At 40.3% G+C, this 12,436-nt stretch overlaps 1 protein-coding gene across 1 annotated transcript; it reads right to left on the bottom strand.

Annotated features, from left to right (window-relative positions):
- Positions 1-10,442: 10,442 nt before the first annotated feature.
- Positions 10,443-11,860, bottom strand: LOC118006761 (heat shock protein beta-3). Its single transcript, XM_034999532.1, has one exon. The coding sequence runs from the start codon at positions 11,633-11,635 to the stop codon at positions 11,183-11,185; it is 453 nt and encodes a 150-aa protein (XP_034855423.1). The 5' UTR covers positions 11,636-11,860; the 3' UTR covers positions 10,443-11,182.
- Between the last annotated feature and the right edge of the window lie 576 nt (positions 11,861-12,436).

The raw sequence follows: 12,436 nt of genomic DNA, 5'->3' as shown, positions 1-12,436 counted from the left end.
TAGAGCAGTTAAAAATAATTACTTGCCTGAAAGTAGTTCTCCCTTGTCCCTCAAAGAGGGTGTTATCATCCGCTGGAAAATTACCAGGTCAGCCTATATTTAGTCTAGCTCCTTGGGATATCTATAATTTTGTTAAGTTAACAAACATTAATGAAGTGTCTGAATGATAGAGTTCCATTTAAAATTCTACGCAGTGCTGTCCTGTTTTCAGTGTTTTATTTTCATGTGCTGTGTGGGTATTTAGCATCCTTGGGGTATTTAGCATCCTTGGTTCCAGAGCATTAAATGCTGAGAGGCACCCCGGCATAGTTTGAGAACCATTTCCAAATTTGCCCCATCATAAACATCTCAGGAGACAGCAACTAGTTACAGATTCAAGGGCTCCCCATCCTCTACCTGATTCAGAATCTCTATTGGAGGGACCTGGAAATCTATATATTTTTTAAAAAGCCCCAGGTGATTCTTAAAACCAGACAAATTTAGAAAACAATGACTAGGCTCTGGATCCCTTTTCCTTCATTGTCCCTGTGACCCCAATTGCTTTTGGTCAGCCAGAATTTGGTTACAGTCTGAGGTCACCTGAGGAGCCCCTGCCTGGGTCTCTGCAATGCCAGTGAATAAGGATAAAAGAAATTTATGTCAGTAAATGGGATTGACAAGTAAGAGAGACAAAGAAATATGCTTAGTCTGCCATCTTAACTAGAAATGTTCCAGATGGGAATATTGTCTCCAAAAGCTTGTGTTCCTTAAATGACTTTTTATTCATTGTACTAAAAAGATTATTTTACAGTTCATTTCTTATCATGACAAAGCTTTATATCTTGCCATAGGTGCACTTTTGAAAATATTTTGCTCTTGCATACTAATTCACAGAGCAATGTGAAGTTTTTTAAGTGTTGGCTTCAGTGAGCAAAAAAATAGACTTGTAGAATTTTAGAAATAACCAAGTAGACCTTAGCATTGGACAGTGATATTGATTCACTGATGAAGCTTTTTATTTTTTTAATTGTACCTGTTAGTTTCTTTATAAAAGGCAAAGTCAGGATGTGTCTAATTAATGTATGTAGAAAACGTGTCCATGGGAATGTTCTCAAAGATACTTGTAATACATAAAATAATGGCTCTTATTTACTGATACCAGGCATTGGGTAAGTACCTCACATTTTATAGGGTGACCAACCATCTCAGTCTGCTCAGAATGCCCCAATCTTAGCACTCAAAATCCTGTAACACAAGGACTTCTCAGGCCTGGGTAAATCAGGCTTGTTGGTCACCCTACATCTTCATCTCACTCTTCAAAACAACCATATGTGATAGAGACTATAATTATCCCCATTTTACAGATGGGGAAACTGAGGCATAAGGGTGTTATGCAAACTGACCCAAATCACCAGACTAGAAAGTTGCAGAGTTGGTACTCATACCCCTGTTTTCTACATTTATTTGCTCTCAGAGTCTACTTTGCTTATTACTCTGTTTTTTGCCAGGAAGCTACAATCCTTAGAGGTTCAGTTATTTCCTCCTCATCCCAGGGATAAAGTTTATTTATCGATTTAGCACCAAAATAGCCTATTTAGAATTAAAAATCAGTTTCACAAGAAATTAATTGTATCCCATTCAACAGCAACAGAGAATTAAAGCCAAAGCCACACTGAATTCTCTAAGACTTTGAAGATTTTATTTATTTATTTGACAGAGAGAGACACAGTGAGAGAGAGAACACAAGCAGGGGGGAGTGGGAGAGGGAGAAGCAGGCTTCCCGAAGAGCAGGGAGCCCGATGGAGGGCTCGATCCCAGGACCCATGGGATCATGACCTGAGCTGAAGGCAGACGCTTAACAACTGAGCCACCCAGGCGCCCCAAGTTCTCTAAGACTTTGAATGTTGCTTGGAAAACTGGGTTTAGGGAGAAAAAACAAGGGCACGGGGAAATTCCACCCTCTGGAAGGGCAGTGTTTCAGGAGAATGGTATGTGCCTGACAGCTGCTTTGAGGAGCACAGCAACCCCAGTGTAGCATTTCACAGAGGAAAGTGATGGTGGCTGTCTCATCCAGTCAAGTCCACCAGGGGAGGGGAAGAAAGGTGATATGCTTTCCTGGCCTGCGATTCAGCCAAGACAGCTCATTTGATTTTCCTCACTAATAACTCTCTGAGCTTAAGTGAAGTTCTGGGCTGCAACTACAGTTCAAATTGGAAAATAACTTGCAGTGCACTGAAATTTAGATTTTTAGGAAGTCATTTGTGCTTATTGCATTGTATAGAATCATAACCTCTTGAGATTTTTGGTCCTGAAAGTTCTGATTTCTTTGGAATAACTAAAGAGAGATGGGATATGTTCATCAAATGAGTAAAACACTTGATTTCTGCCAGTATTGTAACATCCTATGTAGGTGCAGCTAGGACTTTATTTCAAGACACTGTGCTGACTTGAATATATAATAATAAATGTTACATTTATAGAATATTTACTCTATTTCTTTCCTAATTATAAAATAATTTGTCTTCTGTATTTCTACAGTGAAATATAAAGACTCTAAAATCCCAAATATATAATCACTTGTGATATTTTTAGATTACCTTTGATTCTTCCTCCCCTACATATAATAAGTTATGGCATTTCCATATTATGGAGTGCAACACTGCCATTAAAATCATGTCCTAAACAAAAACATATTGACATGGAAATATACCCACTGAAATTAAAGGTGGAAATTTTGTACGACTTTTGTAACTTGCTTTCCCTCCTTAATTTTAGTGAGCATTTTTCCACTCCATTTAATATTTTTCTAGAAGATGATATTTAATGGCAGTACAGGATTTTATAATATGGATAGACTTTAGTTTGCTTAACAAATGTCTTATATTTTCAATACTTCAAATTAAAGAATGCGTCACAAATTTTTGTGCAAAGTTTTTACTGTATCATTAAAGTAGATTCTTTAATTCTTGCTCTTTCACTTCTAAAATTATATCAAGAGCCTTAAAACTACCAACAGAAAGATTGTGCTAAATTTATGGTACAGACCAGCAGCCAATAGTTTTGTTTTGTTTTGTTTTTACCATACTCAGCAACACAGAAAATCATGCTTTTTGGTCTCAAACACAAATGAGACAAAATCCAAAAAATTGCAAATATTTTTTAATTCGTAAAAGTTTCTTTATGTTTTCCTGGTTTGTTGTTGTTGTCGTTGTCTTCTTGTTTGTTTGTTTAAAAGGGGTCTTTCTCATGCCAAAAGAAGGATACATTGGTGGATACATCATTCAGAGTCCCAGAGGGAAACAAAAGGCATGCTCAGCTTGGATTTTTAAAAAATGTATAATAAAGTGATGATTTACAGAGATGTGGGCAGAGCTGAGGAAACAACAAAAATGCTGAGGCACTATGGTATTATGATTATTATGATTTCTAATAAGAAATACATATTTGGTCTTCATCCCATTTTCTGGCACAGAGCTCCTAAGACCCTTGGAGTTTTCTAAACGTCAAGTGCTTCAGAGGTGCCTTTTGTTATGTTAATGTAACTTTTGGAAAGTCTAACTAATCTAAGGTTGGGGGCTTGTTGCCAGGACAGCCAACCATGTGATTAGAGGGTTGGAACTTTCAATCCCACCCAGGAACCTCCAAAGGAGAGGAGAGCAGCTGGAGATTGAATTCAGTCACCCATGGCCAATGATTTAATCAAGCATGCCTATGTAATGAAGCATCGTAAAAACCCAAAAGGGGTGATTCAGAGAGTGTCTGGGTTAGTGAACACCTGGAGATTTGGGGAGAATGGTGCACTGGGGAGGTCGTGGAGGCTCCACACCCTTTCCCCATATCTTGCCCTACGCATCTCTTCCATCTGGCTCTTCCTGAGTTATATCCTTTTATAATAAACCGGTCATCAACTAAGTAGAGTGTTTCTCTGAGTTCTATGAGCCCCTCTAGCAAATTAACTGAACCCACGGAGTGGGTCTTTGGAACCTCCAATCTGTAGCCAGTGGGTCAGAAGTATGGGTGATAGCTTGGGTTTGTGCCTGGTGTCTGAAATGGGGGGAGGAGGGCAGTCTTGTAGGACTGAACCCTTGACCTTTGGGATCTGATGTTCTCTCTGGGTAGAATTGAGTTGAATTGTAGGACATCCAGCTGGTGTCACAGAGTTGCTTGGTGGTACCAGAAAAAAAAAAAACCCACACGTTAAAACTGGTGCACAGTTGTAGGCACCCAGAGACCAGGAACAGTGGGAAGCCATTACCCTGCTGAGCCGGAAGGAATAAGGGAAAGGAAATAGAACTACTTTCCAGGGTAGGCTAGAGCCCCAGTGGGGAGAGGGTTTGCCTCATCACAGCTGTACATCAGAGCAGTCCCTGACAGCACCTGGAACCAAAGCAGCAAGTCAGAGAAAACTACCCCAATATCTTTTTCATTCTACATGCTGCTCTCTTGCTGGCACCTTCCATTCGGTGAATCCAACCGAAAACCAGAGCGCGGTCCCCTGGGGCACAGAACAGGGCTGAGGTGAAATAACTGTTCATCCACAATTTTATACCTTCCTAAATATTATCCAAGAATGAAGCAGTGTAAAGACTGAGAATTTTCCACTTATAGACCCTTGCAGAAAAATGAGTTGCCTTAGGAAGAGACAGAAATCCAGAAGGAAAACTATGGAAAATAAGAAAGAGGAGCACACAAATGCATAAAAAAAAAAATTTTAGTAGTGGGATTTTAACAATCAATAGTTAAAGGTAAAAAAAATTAACATGGCAGCAAGATGGGGAGGAGGATTCAATGGGTAGTAAGGTACTCCAAATGCTCAGAAGAGTAGAAATGTTAAAGAATTTTAAATGTCTACATTTTTATGCTTTTATTAGTTTCCTTCAAACATGTATATTAACCTATACATTTTCTAACAGTGTTTACATTTTAACACCTTAAAGATCAAGATAAAAAAACAGGAGGTAAGCTTAGAAAACTTGTTAGTCCAAAGACAGAAAAGGGAAAAAAGCAAAGGGAAACCATGATAAATAAAGACACACAGTAAGAAATACATCTAAATATTTCATGCAATAAGTAATGGAGTTAAATTTATCTATTAAAAGTCAGATTATCAGACTATATTTTTTAAATCAAGCTACATGATACTGCTTCTAAGAAACAAACTTAAGACATAGCTACATTGACTATATAAGAAAAAAAAGGTGTCACAGTGTAAAACAAAAAAAATGGTATTATCAGACAAAACAACTTAATGCAAAACAACTTAATGCATTACATGGAGATAGAGTGGGCCTACATAATAATATAAGACATAATTCAACTGAAATAAACTATAAATGTATAATCACATAAAAACATAACCTGGAAATATACAAAGGAAAAAAATGGAAGATAATTTTTTTTTAATTTTCAACTGTCCTTTCATACGGAAAGATTTTTTTTCTTTTTTTTGAGAGAGAGAGGATGAGAAAGAAAGAGAGAGCACATGAGAGAGGGGAGGGTCAGAGGGAGAAGCAGACTCCCCGCTGAGTAGGGACCCCCCCCCCCGATGTGGGACTCGATCCTGGGACTCCAGGGTCATGACCTGAGCCGAAGGCAGTCGCTTAACCAACTGAGCCACGCAGGCACCCCCATAGGGAAAGACTTTTGAATGCCAATCTTTATGTTTCTAGTTGCCATAAATAAAAAAAGGAAGAATATTTGAACCAAAAAAATAGCAAAATTAATTATATATATGCATATATATATATACTCCAAATAGAAAATATACATGTAAATTATTTTCACATATATATGGTACATTTTTAAAAAATAACTATGCACCAGGTCATGAAGAAAATCTCAACAAATTACAAAGAATGGGATCATATAGACCATTTTATTTACTACAGTAGATTTCATTATATTTGTCCTTGAAGTTAGAAGACATTAATAAACAGGATTTTATATTACATATATACATGCATGCTCTTGTGTGTTAAACAATGCTGAGGAAATGTAGAAGAAAACATTTACTTAGGATCATTTATTTTTCAAGTTTAAAATACTGTCTCACATTTTGGGGAGGACATCTGAATTGTTAAGACAAAGAGTTATTTTCAAAATGTAATATGTGAGCTGTAATTGGCATACCAAACCAACATTTTTATTCTTTCCAACTAATTATTTGAGAATCTCTGAAGAGAACAGTGGTGACTAGTGAAAAAGATTTTTGTTAAGCTTGAGGAAATGATACAAGGTGTTTTTTTCCCCTGAGGTTGTATGCCATTTGTGTTTTTTAAAATCACTTTTTGTATGTGCTAAGGACCACTAACAGCAATTTTCAGACAATCACAAGGAGGTGAGAAGTAAGGCGAGAGCATGTTCCAGATCCCAGTGCAGTTTGGACTCAGAGAGGTCAATGGGAACTAAAGTCTTCAATTGATATAGGAAAGACATTAAGGTTCAAAACTGATGGCCAAGAAATAATGCTTGAGACGCCTTTGTTGCAGAAAGGTGGTTTTATTAAAGAACGGGGATAGAACCTGTGGGCAGGAAGAGCTGCACTGGGGTCATGACGAGTGGCCCATTATATACTTTCAAGTTGGGAGGGGGTTAGGGATAACCTAAGTCTCTAAGGAATTTTGGAGGCAAGGTTTCCAGGACCTTAGGGGGCTTGCTGTTGTCAGGAAAAGGTCATTTATTACCATCTAATAAAACCTGAGTCATGAAACCCTTCAGATGTATACCAGTGGATCATATGTTTGGGGAATGGTTGCCGATGTGTATCTTGGGGAATAGAGAAAAAGGAAGTTTCCAAAGGAATTTTTATTATGTCAAAGTAGATATAGGATTCTGATTCTGGAGGGTCAGGCTAAGATTACCTTTTGCCCTTAGCGAAGTATTAACATCGAGGCAGCTGAGCTCCTAGAGGAATGTCACTCTCCCTGTTTCAAGGGCTTGTCAAGGGGCTCTAAGTAGTAAGGAAATTTATAATTTTTCTTCTGCCTTTGTTTTCCACATCACAATGACTTCTGGGCTTCCAGGATAAGAATTAGGCAACTTAAAACAAAAACAAATCTTTGATCCACAATCTACAGGAAAAGAAAAATCCTGGAGAAGTTTAAGAGAACTGACTTTGCACTTAAGCTAGTAAAAAATTAGATAAAAATATAAGGTGATATTAGAGCCCATAAAATTTGAAGGCAGTCTGGAGTACATAGGCGATAATGCTGTAAGACTATGTGATTTGCCTGGCTCCCCCTTCCCGCAGGTCTGAATTTGGGGTTGTGGTGGATACAAACCCTGTGTGCCTTTCCATCTGCCTTCTTTTTTCTGGGGTACCACCTGCCTTGCAGACCATGCTGCTGCCATCAGAGCCACTGCCAAGTCTCCTAAGGTGGCTGGAGGCCAAGTTGAAACCCTGAGCCTGTGTTTCTCACCCTGAGTGAGCCCTAACCATGCTGAGTCTCCTTTTGCTGTCAGCATGGATGAAATGTCACACCGTGGGGTATGGGGTATGGTTTTCTGAGCAACCACTAAGGGTTTGGATGATACACCCCAGAAGTGCAGGAGAGTCTATTCCCTGTGAGCTAAACCTTGACTGAGCAGAAAGAGGAAATAGTAGGGACCAGGCAAACAAATTCCCTCTTTTTTTCTTCCCTGTGGATCGCTTTAAGATTTTATTTCTTCCCAAAGATCTTCTGGAGAAGTTCCAGGTGCTAAGCCAACATCCTTGCCAAGAGCCTGCTGAGTTTCTTCATGGCTCATTGTGAAGTGGTGGCCAGCATGGTAACACATCACCTCACTTTGCTTCCCGTTTTTTTTTCTCGCCTCTTTTCCCCTATCTTCTCACTTTTACCATTCTGGGATTGCACTTCCCAAATAAAGTGTCAGCACTCCAATCCTTATTTCAGGCTGTATTCTGTAGGAAAGTTTTTCTGAAAGAGCTGAAACAACAGTGCTCACTTTACAGGAGTGCTGGGTATTTTCCCCTTGCCCCCAGGAGTAGTCACTCTCCACTTTTTTCCCACCCTGCCCCCTGCTCCAGGAGGCTGTGGAACTCTATCAAGAGGACACCCACACCTCCAGCTGCCACTTAAGTCCCACCAGTGGGGTGCCCTGGTAGGAGATTAGAGGGATAAACCATTTATTCTCCTGGCTCCAGGGAGAGGTCACCTGGGGCTGTTTGTATCATCAAAAGAAAGTCACAGCTGGTGGTCTCCTCCATCTGACTTTCTTGATTTCTGAGACCTGCTTCCTCCTCTCATCTCTTTGGACCTACAGAACAGAACAGCTCCACACCGCTACTCTCAGCTTATACACCATCCCTTGAAGCTCTTCTTCACCCTGCCCACTCCTTTGGAATGTATCTCTTCATAAATAAATTATTCCAATTTGAATTATTCTAATTTTGACATTGCTATCTGTTTCCTTTTGGGACCAGTAGTGAAAAGGAATGGTTAAATTATAATACGTTTTATCTGTGTTGGAGTAGTGCGTAGCCATTACAAATCAGTTTATGTTTGGTAGTAAAAGCAAGTGATGCACTTTAAAAAAAAAAACAAAAAACATTCAAGAAGTCAAGCAGAGTTCTAGAGGGAATCAGAATTCCATCACCTGAAAGGGACTCTAATGAAGGGACCTTTGATGGGAAAGCAGACAGAGTAAAAGGAATCAATATAGGATGGTGAAGACCGGGGACAAGAAAGGGCAGAAAACATGATCACGCCAACTGCTGACGGGGCAAAAGGAAGAAACACAGCATTAGAACACCCGAGCCCAGTCGAGTGGGAGGCCTGGAGGAATGGCCGCTTCTCCAGAGATGTAGTCATGTAAGGACACAGACCTGCCGGGACCTAGTCCCCAGCAGGTTGATAGAAGGAAATGCCCTGACCTTTCTCCCCTCCTGCCCACCAGTCTTCTCTCTCCAATCTCTGGTCTCCAGTCAACACTCCCATTGTCTGAACCCAGTTGGAAACTAAAGTGATGAAGGCCCGTGGGGGTCAGCCTGCTTGGGTTCAGAGTGGGGCTGGCAAGGGCAGAAGGACAGGTTTGGGTTGGCATGAAGTGAGGCAGGCAACAGACAGTAACCAGGACGATTGGGTATCAAACCCCATGCAAATATAATCCTAATTTTGTGAAAAGTGATACATGTATTTATGTATAAGGGAAGACTGAACTAGAAATTTAAAGTAGCAACCTCATAGTAATAAAATAATTTTTTTTTATTTGTTACAGTGCTTTGTATATTTTCCAAATCAAAAAATGGTTGTGTAATACTTTAAAATATATCTTAGGGAAAAAATGCTAATTAGATGATGTGGTTATTTTAGTGTTCATTTTTAAAGGAAAAGTTTCTATCGGTGGCTCCTCACGGTAAGAATTTTACTTCCTGGAGCACCTGGGTGGCTCAGTCGGTTGAGCGTCTGCCTTTTGCTCTGGTCATGAGGCTGGGGTCATGATCTCAGGGTCTTGGGATCAGCCCCATGTCAGGCTCCCTGCTCAGCAGGGAGTCTGCTTGTCCCCCCACCCCGACCACCCCCCCACTCCCCGGCTCCTACATGTGTGCGTTCTCGTTCTCTCTCTCTCTCAAATAAATAAAATCTTAAAAAAAGAAAAAAAAAGAATTTGACTTCCTGAATTTTTCCAGAAGTAGGATCTCATCTAGAGTAGGGTTAAGGCCAAATGAGAGGGATTTTTTTTTGTTTATTGATTGGCTTCTCAAAGCACTACTTTGTTTTCACACCATCCTGCCAATCATTAAGAAAGAATTATCTAATGTGGGACAAATGGTATCCCAGCTCTAATCATATTAGATGGAATCCCATTAATTATGATCATCTTTGTAATGTAGCAAAGCTGGTCTGTGATATTCACTTTGTCAAACAAAATTTCTTAAGTTGCACAAACCTCAGTGAATAAGCATTAACACATAGTTTCAAAATCCTTTCAATTTAATTACATTGTAAACAAATCTCTCCAATCACATTTGCTTTCAAAACTTCTTTAGAACTAACTGTTTGATTTCTTTTTCTCTTGCTTCGTGTCTCTTGCATTTTCACTCAAATGACAAAGCACTGTGGAGGAGCACAGGGGCGTGGTCAGTGGCCTGCGTCCACCCTGGCTCTTGCACACTCAGCCCCTTCTATTCCCAGGACTGTGCACAGACTCGCCCGCAACACATGTGCTGTGTGGGGTAAAAGTGGCTACTTCCTCCCGAGAAATATTTAGCATGTACAGAATGAGATGGCAAATCTTTGGAATGTCACAGACCAGCTGTAGATGGCAGTATTCCTAAAGCAAATCCTTAACCTCCACCAATGTCTCAGCCCTTCTCGGCCCCTGTGCAAGCTCCAGCCCAGGAACCTCTACTACCTGCCAGGCTATTTAAAGCTAAGGATTATGCAGGGAGCAGATGCGGTGCATTTTGCCATCTTCTGAAATCTAAAATTTTAAGTAGCATCAAAGAACATAGAGTACAACTCTTTGAATTCAGTAATTACACTTTTTAAAGTGGTTTCCTAAACTTAATACAAACTTATATGAATATGAGTCAACACATATCTTTGTAATATTGCATAAATATCCACAGAACATATGCTGTTGTTAAAAATACATTCAAACAGGACTCAGACTTTTAAAAAATGAGGTACAGATTTAGAACATTTTAAAAATAGAATTTACATCTGAAAATTCCAGTATTATGTTTAAGGCAGTAACAGCTGTAATGAATCATAAATATATTTCAGGCCAAATTTCTAAGTGCTGTATTTTAACTTTCAGACTCTATATTTACAAATTCCACTTTAATTAAAATTCGTTGAAAAGCTTGTCAAGTGAAGGGAATCACAACTTTTTTTAGCACTGTAAGAAGTTTTCATAAAATGGATAAGAAATTCATATGGCTCTTTTGCCATCAATTATAACAAATGCAGTTTCTGGGGCATTTTTTGAGTAATGAAGAAATAATTCTGAGTCTTCACTAGTATCCAAGTCATCTCCTAAACTGTCAATGTTTCAGGTATAAGAATAGCATCCCTTTGAGCTATAGGAACATTTAACGATTTTCCTCTCTGAGTAAGAATAACAAACACAACCTCAACATACCCAGAACTGTGTCTCTATTTTTAATCTTCATAAAAATCATTTCAAAGGTGGTTAATACAAACATTCCCGTGGTACCGTTGGCTGAGCTATAATCTTCCTTGCCGTATGAATAAAGATTTCACTGAGTCCCAACCGAATCCTTTACTTCCACCACCAGAATTCCATCGTGACAGAGGATGGCAGACAAATCTTTGGTTTCGATGCCATCTGGCAGTTTATACTGTCGGGTGAAGCTTCTTGAGATAAAACCATGCTCATCCATTCTGGTTCCGTGCTGAGCCTTGATCAGCAGCCAGCCTTCGAAGGTCTGAATGATGATATCTTCAGGGAGGAACTGGACCACATCCAGCAGGATCTGGAAGTGGGATTTGGCTGCTTGGGTCAGCATCTCCGCCTCTGAGTCCACTGGAGGAACCTGGGCCGCCCTGGCTTTTCTCCGGTCCACAGTGGTTGGCCCCGGCAGTGCGTATAAAGCATGATCCAGCCTGCAGTCTTCCAAGCCTCGAGCTTCAAACTCCTCCTCGTAGCGCACTGGAGTCTCAATGAGGTGCCTCAAGATGATTTTTGCCATGGTTGGAGGCAGAACCAGTATCGAATGGCTTCCCTTCAGTCTGTTTGGTCAGAGGCGAACCCTCTCAGTTGCCTACTGACTAGATTATCAGTTGGAACAGCTACTCCTTGTAACCCTGCGCAGACGCAACTACTTAATTAGGCCTGAATCATACCACCACACGCCCACTCTTGTCTTTTCACACACGCTGACAATGAACAGCTATTTATAGGGCATGGTTCGAAGTTGCATTTAGCACACAGCCTGCTCAAGCTGCCCAGGCAAGGATCGTCCTTACATTCTCAGTTATCCTTGGCAAGTGTGTCTGCTTTGCTTGCCTCAAGAGAAAAAGAGAATTAGAATCAGAAACAGCATTTAAAAAAAAATCTCTGGGGGTGCCTGGGTGGCTCAGTCGTTAAGCGTCTGCCTTTGGCTCAGGTCATGATCCCTGGGTCCTGGGATCAAGCCCCGCATCGGGCTCCCTGCTCGGCGGGAAGCCTGCTTCTCCCTCTCCCACTCCCCCTGCTTGTGTTCCCTCTCTCGCTGTGTCTCTCTCTGTCAAATAAATAAATAAAATCTCAAAAAAAAAAAAAAATTTTCTGAGTGAGTGTCTGTCCTTGTGAACTGCAGTGATCTAAGGGACTGTGGCTTCTTAGAACAGTCCAGAGATATGCACTCATCTTATAATATGAGCTAAGACTGCATTCATCGTTGTCTCCAAGTGCAAAGCTGGGAGGGATGAAGGTAGCTATGATTGACACAGATACTCAAATCTCAGACATGCAACCAACTCTCAGCCCTCTGTCCTATACATTTTCTTTC

Source organism: Mirounga leonina, unplaced genomic scaffold, assembly GCF_011800145.1.
Source record: "Mirounga leonina isolate KUSES-001 unplaced genomic scaffold, KU_Mleo_1.0 Mir_99, whole genome shotgun sequence".
Classification (NCBI taxonomy): domain Eukaryota; kingdom Metazoa; phylum Chordata; class Mammalia; order Carnivora; family Phocidae; genus Mirounga; species Mirounga leonina.
This window is presented reverse-complemented; position numbering and strand designations above follow the sequence as displayed.